Source organism: Enhydra lutris, unplaced genomic scaffold, assembly GCF_002288905.1.
Source record: "Enhydra lutris kenyoni isolate GAN:26980312 unplaced genomic scaffold, ASM228890v2 scaffoldscaffold74, whole genome shotgun sequence".
NCBI lineage: Eukaryota > Metazoa > Chordata > Mammalia > Carnivora > Mustelidae > Enhydra > Enhydra lutris.
In genome coordinates, this window is record NW_019154158.1 from 1,290,102 (window position 1) to 1,308,829 (window position 18,728).

The window sequence follows — 18,728 nt, forward strand, 5'->3', positions numbered from 1 at the left end:
TGTTGTTATTATTATTACCTTTTGCCTGTGTTCAGCTGTCAAGTATTTTCACTTGCTGAATTGGCTAGTGTGCGGGACAAGTTTACATAAAAGAACAGCTTTGTGAAGCATTGCCTTTGGAAAGGCAAATTCACTAGGTGGTGATTAAAATGAATGAGGGGCACCTGGGTGGCTCAGTTGGTTAAATGTCTGCGTTTGGCTCAGGTCATGATCCCAGGGTCTTGGGATCCAGTCCCCAACAGGCTCTGTGTTCAGTGGACACATGCTTCTCCCTCTCCCTCTGCCTGCCAATCTGCCTACTTGTGCTCTCTATCTCTGTCAAATAAATAAATAAAAATCTTTTAAAAATATAAATAAATAGAACCAATGAAGCTCAGGGCACAACTGTAATGATCATTTCCTCCTTCATGCAGTATTCTATATCAACTGCCCTCAGAACCAGAAGACAGTACATTCATAGTAGCAAATGCTATTTCTTATCCTGTAAAGATGGTTTTATTGCACTTCCTGCTTTTAGTTACTGAAAACTTGTTGAAAATCAGCTGTACAAGCTACCACTTTTTATTTACTATTTGGCCTCTACCAAAAGATATGGCTTGAGTGAGAGCAATATTTAAGTTCTAAAAATAAGGCAATGCTTAATGTGGTGTGTTAAAAAAATAATTTAAAATTAGTACAATAGAGGTGCAAGATGGCAGAGGAGTAGGAGACTGAAATATAATCAGATCCCAGGAGTTCAGCTAGTTATCAAACCATTCTGAACACCTACAAACTCAACAGGAGATCAAAGAGAAGAAGAGCACCAATTCTAGAAACAGAAAATCAACAACTTTCTGGAAAGTAGGACATGCAGAGAAGTAAATCCCAAGTGACAGGAAGATAGACCGTGGTGGGAGGGACCAGCTCCCCACAAGTGAGAATGTAGTGGAGCACAAAATTAGAACTTTTAGAAGTCTGCTCCACTGAGGTTAAGTGGGGGGTGGCGACCTCGCCAGGACAGTGTGGTCTCAGGACCTGCAGGGACACAAAAAGACCAGGGATGTCTGAGTGTGGCAGAGCTACCAGGTATTGGAGTGGGAAGCTGGTTGCAGAGACGGAGTTGAACAGGGGGCTCTCAGCTCGGGATTACCTTAAACCATGATCCAAGTCACAGTCAGACCACTGCACCTCGAGCAGGACCCCACAAGCAGCACCTCCTTACTCCTCTGGGAAGAGCAGCATAAGAGCACGCTGCAGGTATCTACTGGGTTTGGGGACTCCAAATGAGGCCATGCACCAGAGACAGAAATGCTCAGTCACAGGCTGGGTGAACTCGGGAGTTTGGCCCAAGACCAGAGAAACAGGTGGGATTGTTGGCATTTCTCTGAGTGTGCATTGAGGAGCAGGGCCCTGAGTTCTCAGCCCCTATGGGGCCAGAGACTAGGAGGCCACCATTTTCATTCCTGCCCTCAAAAGCTGTAGGGAAAGCATTCAGGGAACAAAAGCTCCCGAGAGTGAACCTGAGCAGATTACATAGCCTGGCCCCTGGCAAAGGTGATGCGATTCTGCCTCAGGCAAACAAAGACATTTGAGAATCACTGCAACAGGCCCCTCCCACCAGAAGATCAGCAAGAACATCCAGTCAAGATCAAGTTCATCAATGAATGAGAACTGCAGAACTCCAGGGCTATGGGAAAACAACACACAGAGTTCATGGCTTTTTCCCCATGATCCTTTAGTCTTTTAAAGTAAAAATTTTTAAATTTTATTTTTTTCTTATGCTATTTTCTTAATTTTTCCTCTTTCCCATTTTAATATTTTTAAACTGTTTTATCTTATCAATACCTTTTTATAAATCTTATTTAAATTTTCATTGTTATAGTCATATTTTATCCTTTCATTGTATTTAAACTTATTTTTTGTATACATATAGGTTTTTTTTTTTCTTTAAATTTTGGGATACCATTTCTCCTAATAGATCAAAATATACCCTAAATCTAGTGCATGGCTTTGTTCCAATCTCCAGCCTGATCACATTCTTTCCTCTTTTTTTGAACCAACTTATCAATTCCTTTTTTAGAATCCTTTAAAATTTTCATCTTTCCACTCATATTCCATCCCTTCATTGTGTTTACCCTTATTTTTGTATATATATAAGTTTTTCTTTCTTTAAAATTTTGAGAGGCAGTTTCTTCTAGCAGACCAAAATACACTCAAAATCAAGTGTGTGGCTCTGTTCTATTAACCGGTAAAAAAAAAAAAAAAAAAAAAAAAAAAAACTATATCTATATCTATATCTATATATGTAGATATAGATATGGATATAGATATTTTTCCCCCCTTTCCCCCTTTCTTCTCCCCCTGGTTGGTTTCAGGTCTCTTCTGATTTGGTTAGTGTATATTTTTCTGGGATCATTGCTACCCTTTTAGTATTTTGTTCTCTCATTCATCTGTTCTTATCTGGGTAAAGTGACACAGTAGAAAAACACCACACACACACAAAAAGAGCAAGAGGCAGTACCAACAGCTAGGAACCTAATCAGATTAATACAGACATTAGTAATATGTCAAAACTAGAGTTCAGAATGATGATTATCAAGGTGCTAGCTGGGATCGAAAAAAGCATGGAAGATATTAGAGAATACCTTTCTGGGGAAATAAAATCCCTTTCTGGAGAAATAAAAGAACAAAAATCTAACCAACTTGAAATCAAAAAAGCTATTAATGATGGACAATTAAAAATGGAGGCTCTTACTGCTAGGTTAGATGAGGCAGAAGAAAGAATTAGTGATATAGAAGACCAAATGATGGAGAATAAAGAAGCTGAGCAAAAGAGACACTAACAACTACTGGACCACGAGGGGAGAATAGGAGAGCTAAATGATACCATAAGATGAAACAATATTAGAATAATTAGGATTCCAGAAGAAGAAGAAAGAGAGAGGGGCAGCAGGCATATGGGAGCAAATTATAGCAGAGAATTTCCATAATTTGGCAAAGGGAACAAGCATCAAATTCCAAGAGGCACAGAGAACCCCACTCAAAATCAATAAAAATAAGTCCATACACCATCATCTAAGTGTAAAATTTATAAGTCTCAGTGACAAAGAGAAAATCCTGAAAGCAGCTCAGGAAAAGAGGTCTGTAACATATAATGGTAGAAATATTAGTTGGCAGCAGACCTATCCACAAAGACCTGCAGGCCAGACGGCTGGCATGATATATTCAGAGCACTAAATGAGAAAAATATGCAGCCAAGAATATTATATCCAGCTAGGCTGTCATTGAAAAGAGAAGGAGAGATAAAAAGCTTCCAGGATGAACAAAAATTAAAAGAATTTGCAAACACCAAACCAGCCCTACAGGAAATATTGAAAGGGGTCCTCTAAGCAAAGAGAGAACCTAAAAGTAGTAGACCAGAAAGGAATACAGACTATATACAGTAACAGTCACCTTACAGGAAATACAATGGCACTATGTTCATATTTTTCAGTAGTTACCCTGAATGTAAGTGAGCTAAATGCCCCAATCAAAAGACACAGGGTATCAGAATGGATGAAAAACAAGACCCATCAATATGCTCTCTATAAGAAGCTCATTTTAGACCCAAAGACTCCTCCAGATTTAAAGTGATGAGGTGGAAAACAATTTATCATGCTAATGAACATCAAAGAAAGCTGGGGTGTTAATCCTTATATCAGATAAATTAGATTTTAAGCCAAAGACTATAAGAGATGAGGATGGACACTATATCATACTTAAAGGGTCTGTCCAGCAAGAAGATCTAACAATTTTAAATACTTATGCCCCTAACATGGGAACAGCCAATTATATAAACCAGTTCATAACAAAATCAAAGAAACATATCAACAATAATATAATAATATTAGAGGACTTTAACACCCCCCTCATTGAAAATGACAGATCATCCAAGCAAAAGATCAACAAGGAAATAAAGGCTTTCTTTAAATGATACACTGGACCTGATGGACATCACAGATATATTCAGAACATTCCATCCCAAAACAACAGAATAGACATTATTCTCTACTGCACATGGAACATTCTTCAGAATAGATCACATCCTGGGTCACAAATCAGGTCTCAAATGGTACCAAAAGACTGGGATCATTCCCTCCATATTGTCAGACCACAATGCACTGAAACTAGAACTCAATCACAAAAGGAAAGTTGGAAAGAACTCAAATACATGGAGGCTAAAGAGCATCCTACTAAAGACTGAATGGGTCAACTAGGAAATTAAAGAATTAAAAAAAAATTTATGGAAACAAATGAAAATGAAAACACAACTGTTCAAAATCTTTGGGACACAGCAAAGGCGGTCCTGAGAGGAAATATATAGCAATACAAGCCTTTCTCAAGAAACGAGAAAGGTCTCAAGTACACAACCTAACCCTACACCTAGAGGAGCTAGAGAAAGAACAGCAAAGAAAGCCTAAACCCAGTAGGAGAAGAGAAATAATAAAGACTGACCAGAAATCAATGAAATAGAAACAAAAAAAACAGTAGAACAAATCAACAAAACTAGGAGTTGGTTCTTTGAAAGAATTAATAAGATTGATAAACCCCTGGCCAGAGCTACCCAAAAGAAAAGAGAAAGGACCCAAATTAATAAAATCATGAAAGAGGAGAGATCACAACCAACACCAAAGAAATACAAACAATTACAAGAACATATTATGAGCAACTATACATCAGCAAATTTGACAATCTGGAAGAAATGGATGCATTCCTAGAGACATAAAAACTATCAAAAATGAACCAGGAAGAAATTAAAAACCTGAACAGACTCATAACCAGTAAGGAGATTGAACCTCATCAAAAATCTCCCAACAAATAAGAGCTCAGCGCCAGACAGCTTCCCAGGGGAATTCCACTAAACATTTAAAGAAGAATTAATACCTATTCTCCTGAAACTGTTCCAAAAAATAGAAATGGAAGGAAAACTTCCAAACTCATTTTATGAATCCAGCATTACCTTGATGTCAAAACCAGACAAAGACTCCATCAAAAAGGAGAATTACAGGGGTGCCTAGGTGGCTCAGTGGGTCAAGCCTCTGCCTTCAGCTCAGGTCATGATCTCAGGGTCCTGGGATCGAGTCCCCCATTGGGGTCTTTGCTTGGCAGGGAGCCTGCTTCCTCCTCCTCCTCTCTCTCTGTCTACTTGTGATCTCTCTCTGTAAAATAAGTGAATAAAATCTTTAAAAAAAGGAGAATTACAGACTAATATCCTTGATGAATATGGATGCAAAAACTCTCACCAAAATATTAGCCAGTAGGATCCAACAGTACATTGAAAGGATTATTAACCACTACCATGTGGGATTTATTCCTCAGCTGCCAGGTTGGTTTAACGTCTGCAAATCAATAAATGTGATACATTAATAAAAGAAAGAACAAGAACCATTTGATACTTTCAATAGATGCAGAGAAAGCATTTGACAAAGTACAGCATCCTTTCTTGATCAAAACTCTTCACAGTGTAGGGATAGAGGATACATATCTCAATACCATCAAAGCCATCTATGAAAAACCCACAGTGAATATAATTCTCAATGGGGAATAACTGAGAGCTAAGGTCAGAAACATGGCAGGGATGTCCACTATCACCACTGCTATTCAACATAGTACTAGAAGTCCTAGCCTCAGCAATCAGACAACAAAAATAAATAAAGGCATCTAAATTGACAAAGAAGAAGTCAAACTCTCACTCTTTGCAGATGATAGGATACTGTATGTGGAAAACCCAAAAGACTCCACTCCAAAACTGCTAGAACTCATATAGGAATTCAGTAAAGTGGCAGGATATAAAATCAATGCACGGAAATCAGTTGCATTTCTATACACCAACAGTAAGACAGAGGAAATAGAAATTAAGGAGTTGATCCCATTTACAATTGCACCCAAAACCATAAGATACCTAGGAATAAATATAACCAAAAGGCAAAGAATCTATAAAGTACTCATGAAAGAAATTGAGGAAGACATAAAGAAATGGAAAAACATTCCACGTTCATGGATTGTAAGAACAAATATTATGAAAATGTCTATGCTACCTAGAGCAATCCCTATTAAAATACCATCAATTTTTTTCAAAGAAATGGAACAAATAATCCTAAAATTTATATGGAACCAGAAAAGACCCCATATAGCCAGAGGAATGTGGGAAAAAAAAAAAACAAAACAAACACCAAAGTTGGCGGAATCACAATTCCAGACTTCATGCTCTATTACAAAGCTATATTCATCAGGACAGTATGGTACTGGCACAAAAACAGACATAGATCAATGGATCTAGAATAGAGAGCCCATAAATGGATCCTCATCTCTATGGTCAACTAATCTTTGACAAAGCAGGAAAGAATGTCCAATGGAAAGAAGACAATCTCTTCAACAAATGGTGTTGGGAAAATTGGATGGGCACATGCATAAGAATGAAACTGGACCGTTTCCTTATACCACACACAAAAAGAGACTCAAAATGGATGAAGGATCTCAATGTGAGAAAGGAATCCATTAAAATTCTTGAGGAGAACTCAGGCAGAAACCTCTTCCACTTCAGCCACAGCAACTTCTTCATAGAAACATTACCAAAGACAAGGGAAGCAAGGGCAAAAATAAACTATTGGGACTTCAGCAAGTTCAAAAACTTTTGCACAGCAAAGGAAAAAGTCAACAAAACCAAAAGACAACTGACAGAATGGGAGAAGATATTTGCAAACGACATATCAGATAAAGGCCTGGTATCCAAAATCTATAAAGAACTTATCAAACTCAACACCCAAGGAACAAATAATCCAATCAGGAAATGGGCAGAGGACATGAACAGACATTTCTGCAAAGAAGACATCCAGATGGCCAACAGACTACATGAAAAAGTGCTTAACATCACTGTGCATCAGGGAAATACAAATTAAAACCACAATGAAATACCACTTCACACTAGTCAGAATGGCTAAAATTAACAAGTCAGAAAACGACAGATGTTGGCGAGGATGCAGAGAAAGGGGAAACCTCCTACACTGTTGGTGGGAAAGCAAGCTGGTGCAGCCACTCTGGAAAACAGTATGGAGCTTCCTTAAAAAGTTTAAAATAGAGCTATCCTATGTCCCTGCAGTCACACTACTGGGTATTTACCCTAAAGATACAAATGTACTGATCTGAAGGGGTTTGTGCACCTGAATGTTTATAGCAGCAATGTCCACAATAGCCAAACTATGGAAAGAGCCTAGATGTCCATCAACAGATGAATGGATAAAGAAGATAAGGTATACAGATATAATGGAATACTATGTAGCTATCAAAAGATACAAAAGCTTGCCATTTGCAATGACGTGGATGGAACTAGAGGGTATTATGCTAATGCTAAGCATAATAAGTCAATCAGAGAAAGACAATTATCATTGATCTCTCTGATATGAGGAATTTGAGGAGCAGGGTGGTGTCATGGAGAGTAGGGAGGGAAAAAAATGAAACAAGATGGGATCGGGAGGGAGACCATCCATAAGGGACTCTTAATCTCGGGAAACAAACTGAGGGTTGCTGGGGGGTGGGGGATAGGGATAGGGTGGCTGGGTTAAGGACATGGGTGAGGGATGTGCTATTTTGAGTGCTGTGAAATGTGTTAAGCCTGATGATTCACAGACCTGTACCCCTAGGGCAAAAAATACATTATATGTTAATAAAAAATAATAATTAAAAAAAACAAGAGCAACATTTTTAAATGTTAGATTGCATTAATATTGCTTCAACAACCCTTGCATATCAGGAAAGGGTCAAATGGCACTTGTTTTCCAACAAGCATGCCAGAATTTTAATTTGAGTAACTTGGACTGTTTTTGCTAAAGTATATAAATCATGAAAGGGTTGATTTTTTGTTACATTTTAGACAATTTCATTTTAAATATTACTATTTCTTGTGTATTAGGTGATTAAAATTGGTGATAATATACATATATTCAGAATCAACCTTATGTTTTTCAATCTTTGGTTTTGCCATTTCACTTGGTACAAATATGGAGGTTGTCAAAGAGGGGGCGGAGTCGTGTTCACAGGTGCCCATATTTTGTATTACATTGGAAAGGACAAGTGATTACTTAGCCTTTGTTTGGATTCCTTGAGAGTTTCTCTAATTTGACTAAATGTCTGCTAGTGTGATCCTCTCATTATACCTTAGTGACTCTCTTGTTAAAGATTTGTGCATTAAAAAAAAACACAAAACTTTTATTATACTACCTCAGAGTTGGTGTTTTCGTAAACATCATCATATCCTCACAGCAACTCCGTGAGGCTAACAGGATTATCCCCTTTCTACATACAGGGAAACTGAGGGTCTGAGAGGTGGCATGATGCCACCACTGTGCCTGCAAGTACTACATTCTGACCTTAGCCTAGAACTCCACATGTCAAACCACAATTACTTGATCAGAGTAACATACAAAAATGAAATCGAAAACAAATAGCCCAGTTAAACCCCATCTTTATCTCATTAAAGGCGCTAGGAAAATTTTAAGATTAATAAACTAGGACTAGTTTGTAAAACTGGAGGAAAAAAGTCATTTCAGTCATGTTTTGATCTATGATAGACAATTCTTTTAGTTATGTTTAAATTTTAATTTTTGAGAAATTATTTTAGCTGCTACAAACAGAATAAAAATGTAGATTTATGATATTCTTAGGATATGCATTGTATATATGTGTTTATGTGTATACATGTATGTTTTCTGAGATGGAGGAAATTTGTTCCAGTACATAAACCTTTGGTATTATATCACCTATAAATGTGAGTGTCTATTTTTAAAATTATGTGAAAAACAAAGCTTTAATATATAGTTGAGAGACTCACTCCCCAGCTTTATATAAACTAGCAGGATGAAATACTTAGCTTGGAATGAAGATAGAAGAATGCATCTACCATACCCACGAGGAGATTTCTTAGAACCAGGGTTTGAAATGACACAGGAGGATAGGCCACGTGCTCCCATGGGGTCACAGCACCATGTCCTTCCAGCTGCCTATGCTGAGTCCCTGCGGGGCTCACTCATTTGTTCTCAGTCTCTCAATTCATCTCTTTTCTTTGCACTAGTTTTGGAAATACAGTCTCTTACCATGCTTTTTGAGTCTTCTTACCAAGAGAAGAATCTCCAGAAAAGACAAGTGGATCTGCTCAGGCAATGGCCATCAAAGTTTGTGTTAAATCAGTATTTATCAAGAAAGTTTATCCTAAAGAGTTTGTATTTTTCATAATGATCAGCTATCTCCATTGACAACCTCTGACATAATGTCTGTAGAAAAATTCATATTTACTTTCCATGGTGCTCTTAACATTCACACTCAGACTGGGAGCCATTCACAGAACTATAAAATGACAAATCGAAAATGAGATTGCTGCCCTACCTAAGATAGCCCCTGCTCCCAGCATTTCTGGAGGTGAACAGGCCCCTTCTGTGTTTGGTCCTTCCATCCTCAATTCAATTTCTCCCACAGTTCCTCTGTGGATGGAAGTAAGAAACTTTAAATATGCAAGCAGAGGCTCCTTCCTTGGGCAGGATAGCTGACCAAAGAGACATAAATAAGATGGCTGCTTCCACACAGAAAATAATTGTTTTTGAATTTATAGCTTCCTTTGAGACTGGGTGTGGTAGAGCCAGAGTTAGATTATTTTACTTAATGTTTCTCTTTCTTATAGTTGATCAAAAAACAAAACAAACAAAACCTTTCCTTAAATATTTTATGAAAGGATGAATAATTATATAATTTGATGGAATAAAACCAAAGTATTCACAGTAACTTTCAAGAATTCACTTTTTGTTATAATCATTGCTTAAAAAGAAGTTATGCAACTGTTAAGTAACTTGCTATTAGAGTATACCTAGGAATTCACTGACACAGCAGAAATCTTTCTATCTATGTATCATCTACATGTATGCATACAGATCGATCTACATAGGTATCAGGTATTCCAGATGTTTACTATTTTTTCCCATACACAGTCTTTGGACCTAAATAGGTGTGAGAAGCCAGTGTGAATCTCCCTTAGTAATATTTATAATAGCATCAATAATACTAATCAATTTTTTGAGAATTCCTGGACACTTTCAAAACTTAGTGAAATAGTGTACAATCATTGTTTTTCTCCCCAGATATTTATTTCTCCTCATAGTTATTTTTTCTGAAATCTGATGGAGTCAAATAAGCCCTCAAGTTTTAAACTATTTCAAGAATGGATTTTATAGAGCCAATGCCCAACGACTTTCTTGAAGATGTGGTCTGATTGTATTCCTGTGAACTAAGGTCTTTCTTTACTGAGGCCTGGCATAGAGTGTTTATGATCTCTGGATTCTATCCTCCAAGACTTTACAAAGAACAGATTCCAGAATCATTCTTTGAATTTGAGACATGTAGCATCACCAGTTAAGATCTTCCTGGTCACAGCTGCAGTCATTTGGATAGTTGTGCAAGTGGCTCTAAAAATACTGTGAAAGGATAAAAAGAAAAAAAAAAACTTGTATATTTTTTATAAGGTGGCAATATCTGAATATGCTAGTCCTTTAAAATTCAACAATTTATTTGATAAAGCAAATACTACCATTTTGAGTTATTAATTTCTAATACTAAATTGTGTTTGCAGTTTTAAGATCATAGCCTTCTTACAAAATGATTATATTTTCTTCTTCCTTTGTAGGTAACCCATTAACAAAGGATAAATCAAGTGATCCTCAAGCCTGATTACATTGAACACATGCACAGAAACTTAATTCCCGAGGTGATCTTGAAGGGAGATTTTTATATCGCTCACAAGAGGCACTGCAGAGTCTTATTTCCAAGGGATTTCATGGCTCGTAATCAGCCTCTTCTTGAAACCGAGACTTTTAAAAAGTCAGACATGAACTTCTATGTCATGAAGATTTTGTCAGATTTGAACTGTGTTCAACTTGTAAAATTGCATTTGCTAAGAGAATTTGAATTTGCCATCTGAAGAGCTGGTGTTTCCAGGTGATGTCAGAGACACTCACCTTTATGGTTCTTGGCCTCAAGTGTGACTGTTTTTCTTGCTTCTGAAAGTCTGCCAAGTGCACCGGCCTGCAGCCATGGATGTGTTCCTGGGTCTGGTCCTGTGTTCATTGGTGGGTGGGACTGCACCCGGCTTTACTGACATTTTCTTGTGAACTTCTCCTCTGGCATGGTGTAGACTGAGATGATTTTATTTGTAACCTAATCTTGGAGCTCTGAAAGCCTACATGTTTTAACATCTTAAAATTGCTTTTGTTAAAGGAATGGAAATATATATCCATTGATAATAATTATTGTTGGCAAGTAATAGTTATCTGAATACATCAATCATATAAGAATGTATAGACAAGCTGACATGTTTCCCCAAGGCTAACATACTACTGCAGCTCTCTGTCAGTTAAATAGGTAGTAGTTAGAACTGAATTTCCATTTTCATTATATGCTATTTTGTACTTCTAGAGTACTCTCCCTCTTGGTTGTTTTGTTTTGTTTTTTAAGTGGGCTTTTTCTTTTGTTTGTATTTACTTTTTCCCTTCACAGAAATCAGCAGTGAGCAGTCAAGTATGTAGGTAGCTTTCAGTTTCAAAAAATCGCCAGGGATGCATGTGGATTTCTGATTTCTTAGCTTGAGAGTTATTCACTTTTCTTCTAGTAAATTTTTTTTTAGCTGTCCTATCATTTTAATAGACTGTCCCTTGCTCGCTCCCAATGACTGTTTGAATGCTTATATATTTGTTTGTTCTGTCTGTTAATAGAATTGTTCATTTTCCTTGGTCTTGAATTTATAAATATTTGCTTATAGTTGTCCCATTCAAACAATTTCTTAGGTCAGTTTCTGTCCACAGTTTTGTAGTCATTTTAACATTTTTTTGTTTTTCAGTTCTACAGGAAAGTCTTACAAATATTTAAAAGCCTTAAACATGTATGTACTTTTTTCTAAGTTATTAGAGAATGTATAATTTTATACTACATTTATTTTATTTCATTTGTTATGTGAAGGTAGAGAAGAATTGAAAATGCATAGCCATTCTGTAATAATATTGTGTAAATGTATAGTTGAAGGGATGTAACCAGAGAGACTTCTTTGTTTACTCATCTTAACCTAAAAGGAAGTTACTTCAGAAATTGTCCTATTAGAAGTTCCATTATGTTAGAAAAAATGTGACCATCTTTCATATTTTTAAAACTCACTGACATGGTCAATTAAGTCTATGCTGGTTTCCATGATGGAGGCTGACATACCTTGGAGAGTTTTGGTCTGTTAGTTGGCAACGAATTTCAAAGACCAGTACATTACCCAGAATGTCTTCTGGGCAGAAAAATTGAAAATGTAAAATTTGTCAAAAGTCAAATTTGTAAAGTATACTTTGGACAGTGAACCAAAGTGTATTGCCCCGCAAGTCCATGGGATGAGATGACTTCCTCCCTCCATGTTAGTTATACATAAAATTGATTAGATGACTCTGAGTGGATTTTGCAACAGTTCAAGACTGTATGAATTCAGAAAGAAAAAAATAACAATTGTGCTGGAATTTTTGCATCAATTGTAACAGCATTAATTTCTTTGGAGCAAAGTAGAAACCTGTATTATTTTGGAAATTATGAATTTGTCCTAGGTTTGTTTGAAATTGTACATCATGCTTCTCATTTTTTTTTAACTGAGTCCTTTAAAACAACACTAGAAATTCTGTATTATATACAAGTGTAACACATGCCTATCAATAGAAAAAAATAAATGGAATTTCAAATATACTAACTAGATTATCCCCAGTAGATTAATGTTGTGACTATTCAGAAAAGGTAAATAAAATTGGGATATAAAATGGACTCTCTTCATGAGTTACATTTGGAGAATCTGTTTTCTAATGTTTTATTTCAAAAGTATTTCAGTTACTGTCCAGAAAAACCTCTGAATTCATGGGGAGCTGACATAAATTTTTCAGTCTAACTTTTAATAAAAATGCATGGCAACTCTTGCCATTTACACAAGGTTCCAATACTTGGTTTGTTTCTTTGCTAGGAAACAATCGAAAGAGATATATTTACACTTGTGCTATTATTTGCCCATATCTTGACTATGAGCACAACTGATGTATGTTTACTAGCAATATGCAAAATTCTTTTTATTATACAAATTGTTAAATATACTGCTTATGCTTTAAGGTTTATTATATATGGAAATGTTAATGAAAATATCAGATATGGCTATAACTCAGCTTTCAAATTAAAAAAAAAATAATTTTGACAAATAGGTTAAAATTCACAATCTGTTACCAAAAAAAAAGTGGAAAATTGTGTGCCCTTTCCCCCACTGTCCTCCAATGCCAAAATCTTATAAAACCAAGAAACTGACATTGGTACAATATTATTAACTCAAATACAGATCTTACTTAGACTTTACCGGTTTCACAAGCAGTGTGTGTGTGTGCATGTGTGTGTGTGTGTGTGTGTGACAGAGAGACAGAGAGACAGAGAGAGAGAAAGAGATCTTATCCTTTTCACTTAACTTAGTAAAACTTTACAATGGTGTGTATTACAGTATAAGAATATGGTTAATGACTGACGGATTTGTAATAACATTTTTCAAGTTCTTTATTTTCAGAATAACATCCTTTAACTTTGTTTTTCTTTGTTTTTTTGTACACTCTTGTTGCCATAACATAATGGAGACTTCCAGTTTTAAGGCCAGACAGTACCACATGTGATTTCAAACTTTGTTTTGACTTTAATGAGTAAGAGGAGAACTGAGAATCTGTACGTAAAGATGAAATAAAAAGGGAGTTTATCCTGTTCTTTATTTCCCTTAGCATGTCCTGTGCTGTAAAATTAGGCTGTGACCTTTGATGATACAAAATAGCTAATAGCACAATGATTAAATGGGACTTAATCTTTATGAAGTTTTTATTATTTTCTCAATTCATAGATGATAGTAGGTATATCCGGCTAGATTACATTTGGGGGTTAGCTGAAGTTTAAACTTTTAACCTTTAAAATACTTTAAAAATCAGCTTATGAGGTACTTTTTCAATGTTCTACTTAGGAATGGCACTGTGCTAACCTATGGGAAAATGGGTACACAAAAGACTTAATATTCCATATTTGTTCTGATTTTTTTCATGTTTTTAATATATTCCAAGTTACTAAATAGGATGCACTATGTCATAAATATTTGTCTTGTTACACAAAGTGACTTAACTTTATTTTTGAACTTTATTCTAGAAGTTAGGTGAACAGGACAGTGCATGTCCATAGTTGTGTTTTACAGATTTTAGCAAAAATGTGATTATGGACCTGAAGAGAAGTAACAGAGGACTAAAATAATCTGGGGAAGAGGAAATGAGGCCTGGTCTTGGACTATTACACTGAGAAGAATGTGAAACAATAGATATCAATGCCAGCTGCAATTTAAATTACTTGAGGATCCTAACAATTACCCATGCTTGACCCTACTCTCTGATATGCTCTTACATGTGCCCAGCCTTTAATCCTAGACCACTAGTTTTTTGTTTGTTTGTTTGTTTTTTAAATAAAAGCTCCCTAGGTGATTCTAATGAGCATTCAGCATTAGGAACCACTAATGAAGGGTTTTGCACAAGGTGGAAGTGATGAATTGGGTGAAATGATTGGATGAATCAGAGGAAGACATGGAAGAGAACTCCAGAAGGCCCTGGGCTTACTAATATGGGCTAACTGAGGCTCAATTATGACAGAAAAACCTGGGGAAGAGCAAGCATAGTGGCAGGTAGAGACAATGAGTTCATTTTTTCAAGCCTACTGAGTTTAAAGTACCAATGAAACATTCAGGTCACGTCAGATAGGAAATGAACAGGTTTTATTGGATTTGTAATTAGAGGTTATTGTTGATTTTGGAAAGAGCAGTTTCAATGAAGGGCTTATTTTAGAATTGAGCTTTCGTTGGGTTGGACAATGAATAAGAGATTTGCAAGTGGAAATAGCACACACAGACTTCTCTTTGAGGGGGTAAAGGCAAAGTACAGTAGTGTTTATGAAGGGGAGGCAGAATCCAAAAAGTGCATTTTTTTTTAAATATGGGAGAAAAAAGAGTGTGTTTATTTATGCTGCAAAGGGAGAGGGAGGAGGGAGAGCGGTGTGTTAAGAACCTAGAACTGAAAATAAAAAGGAAATGAAAGCAGGGGTGTCCATATCTATATGGAAAGAAAGTCATAATGTGTAAGGAAGAAACAGAACCAAATCCCATAGAAAATCTAATGGGGTAAACAGTGGAGAAGCAATTGGCGCTTAGGTCTTTGGTGACCTTCCACACAACAGTGTCACTAGTGTGGTAGACCATAAATCAAAGAGCAATCATAGGGGTTGATAAGCCCTATGGGTGAGTTTCAGCTTATACCTGGGCTACTGAGGGAAAGTTAATGACTCCAAGATTATAAATAAATAAGAGAAATTAGCCAAGTCATAATATCCTTATTTATAAAGTAAAAACACTTTGTCTCACAGGATTGTTGTGAAGGTTCAATGAGTTAATATATGCAAAGTGCAGTATGTACTACATAGTATTTACTAAATGGTTGTTCTTCATTTGTGAAAGAGGTCAGTTCTGTTCACCCTGAAATTGGTGTAAAAACTGTGTTGATAGAAAATAATAAAACCATATCATGTACGATATAAAAAGTTTTGGGGCCCTGCTGGTATTTGTGCTAAATAGAATGAGAAGATGTAGAGGCACTGCATTTAAACCACCTTTTTTCAGAAATTGTGTGGCTGCAAACAAGGTTAAAGAGTAACCAGTGGCAGACTAAGTGAAAATACAGTTTCTTTGACAGAGACCAGAAAGGTTGACAGCTGAGCAAAAGAAGAAGTAGAGAAGGAGAAATTGATAAAAGAAGGGATTTATTGGGAACAGGTTGGGAATATCAAAGGGAAGGGTTATTGTGAGAACAATCTATGTTTTTGCTGTTAGATAAATGAACAAAAGTGGATGAAGCTGGGGAGAAATTTAAAAGCGAGGTTAAAGGAAATAATGCCTAGGGGCCTCTGGGCTGAGGGAGTAGCAGCACATAGAGGTTTTAAGTAGAGGAGATTTATCTGCTGAGTACACAAGATACAGAGTTTGGTTTAAAATTAAGGCAAACAAAATATCTGAAGCAAATTTTGGTGTTTTTAGATACTCAGAGCTCAAAAAGCAGTAAAGTCATAATATAAGGAATTTAATCTGTAGAGATATGTGACTTTTCCATTAGCGTAATGCAGCCTGGACAAAAAATGGTAAATGAATAGTTGGATCACTGGATGAAAATAGGCAAGGTTAAAAGGCTAGCATCTCTTGAGTCCTTACTCTGTGCCAAAAGTTCTAAGAACTTTATAACTTAATCTAATCTTATTTGAGATATATATCATTGCTACTACCATTCTGTAACAAGAAAACTGGGGCAGGGAGAGGTTAAACAGTTTCCCTACTGTCTCGTATTAGTATGTGGCACAGCCAGGATTTTAACCTCTGTCGTAGCAAATAGTACAGTGTTAGCTTACATGCCATGAAGGAGTATATGATAGGGCTATAAGAAGACTCAGAGGTCCAGTAAAATAAAAGGGAATGATGTTTATAAATCTAGATGGGGTAGAAACTAGATTTGAAAGTGGAGAGCAGTTTAATTAGAGATAGGGAATAAGGAGAGATCCATTGATTAACAAATATTTTTGTGCTCTTGTGTGCCAAGAATTGTGTTAGAAGCAGTGAATAAAATATAAGTACAGTTGACCCTGAACAACACATGTGTGAACTATGGGGGTCCATTTACACGTGGATTTTTTACAATACAGTACTACAAATATGTTTTCTCATGCTTTTCGTAACATTTACTTTTCTCTAGTTTTATTGTAAGAATATAGTATATAATATATATAACATAAAATATGTGTTTATAGACTCTTTGTGTTATTGATAAGGCTGGTCAACAATAAGCTATTAGTAGTCGACTTTTGGGGGAGTCAAAGGTTATACATGAGACTTCAGGCCCAAATTGGTAACATAGGAAGATCCTGAACTCACTTCCTCCATGGACACATCAAATATACACCTATTTATATAGCAAAAACTGAAAGCTGACTGAACAGCTTCTGTACGACAGAAGACGGACCATGTACAAAATGGGAAGAGAGAGAGAGACATGGTAACAGAGAATCCCCACCCCCAATGTTGCAAACTGAAGTGGGGAGGGATAGTACCAATGGATGTGAGCAGATTCATTAACCCTCAGGCTCACAAAAAGAGCCATGACTTAAAAGGGCAACTTGAATATAAAAAGGATCGAGCCCCAGAACCCTGCCCAATGGCAGGGTAATTGCTAGAACTCACTTCAGGTCAGAGGGGCTGGCAAATGCCATGGTTTACATTCCCACTCCACCTTAATAGTGTGGGTCCTTGATGACAGGGTTCAGGCACTGTAACTGTCCTGATGCCTCAGTGAGCCCCAGGCCCCTAGTAGATACCAGCCCTGGAGGCCCTGGGGCACAGGGAGAAAAAAGGCATATTTTAAAAGAGCAACTATGATATACAAAATGCAGGTCCAGAAGTCCCCAAATGGAAGGGGAAAGCTACTGAAACTCTCTCCAGGTTGGAGGGGCTGGTGAGCTCAAGAATTTATATTATTACTCCACCATGATAGTGTGTACAAGACCAATATCCAGTGACTGAGGTGGCCTACCACCTCAGTGAGCCCTGGGCCCCTAGCCCACACAAACCCCAGCCATCTATCATCAAGGTCGTGCATACCCAAACACCCATGGGCAGTGCTCACTAAAGCTCCAGGTATCTTGCCAAGGTGACAAAGGTGCAAAGGATCCTGGAACACTCCAGACCTGCACCCTTTTGGTTCCAAACAACTTGCCAGGGCAACCACTGCACAAAGTGCTCCAAGATCTCTGGCTCATGCCTACCTCAGCTCCAGCTGCCCCACCAGGGCACCCAGGTGCAGCACCTGAGGACTCCCTGGCCCATGCCCCATCTCAGTTCCAGCCACTCTGCCAGGGCACCCCTCCCCACCCACACACCCGGCTTGCACTCAGTCCAGTTTCAGCCATATCACCAGGGTGCCCTCTGCATGGAGAGCTCTGGAACTTCCCAGCCTGCACCCACTTCAGCGCCAGCCATCCCACCAGTGTGGTCCCAGCACAAACTGCTTCAGGACCTCGAGTCTGCATTCAGGCATACACAGTCTACATAAGGGATGATGATGATAACAAGTTTATTCCTTCAAGTTTAGGAGAAGTATCTTTTCTGCCTAATTCATAGAAACAAGCAAAGAAAGTCAATTGAAATGAAGAGACAGAAGGATATGCTCCAAATGAAAGAACAAGACAAAACCTCAAAAACAAACAAACAAACAAACAACAAGTAAATGAAACAGAGATAAGCAATATACCTGATAAAGAGTTCAAGGTAATGGTCATAGTGGGAGGCCTGGGTGGCTCAGTCAGTTGGCCATCTGCCTTTGGCTCAGGTCATGATCCTAGAGTCCTAGGATCAAGCCCTGCATTGGGCTCCCTGATCGGCAGAGAGCCTGATCCCCCTCTGCTCCTCACCCTGCTCATGCTCTCTCTAATGAATAAATAAAATCTTAAAAAAAAAAAAAAAAGCAATGGTCATAGAGATGCTCACCAAACTGGAGAGAAGAGTAGATAAACTCAGTGAGAACTTCAACAAAGAGATAGAGAATTTAATAAAGAACCAATAAGAG

The 18,728-nt window shown here is 37.3% G+C and overlaps 1 protein-coding gene across 1 annotated transcript in view; it reads left to right on the forward strand.

Moving 5' to 3' along the window:
- The window catches only part of LOC111160217 (family with sequence similarity 19 member A2, C-C motif chemokine like), a 477,542-nt gene extending 464,681 nt beyond the window's left edge, over positions 1-12,861 (forward strand). Inside the window, exon 5 of the mRNA XM_022523128.1 lies at positions 10,685-12,861. Within this exon, the coding sequence (XP_022378836.1) occupies positions 10,685-10,696 (12 nt within the window). The 3' untranslated portion in view covers positions 10,697-12,861. The remainder of the gene's footprint in view (positions 1-10,684) is intronic.
- The last annotated feature ends 5,867 nt before the right edge of the window (positions 12,862-18,728 follow it).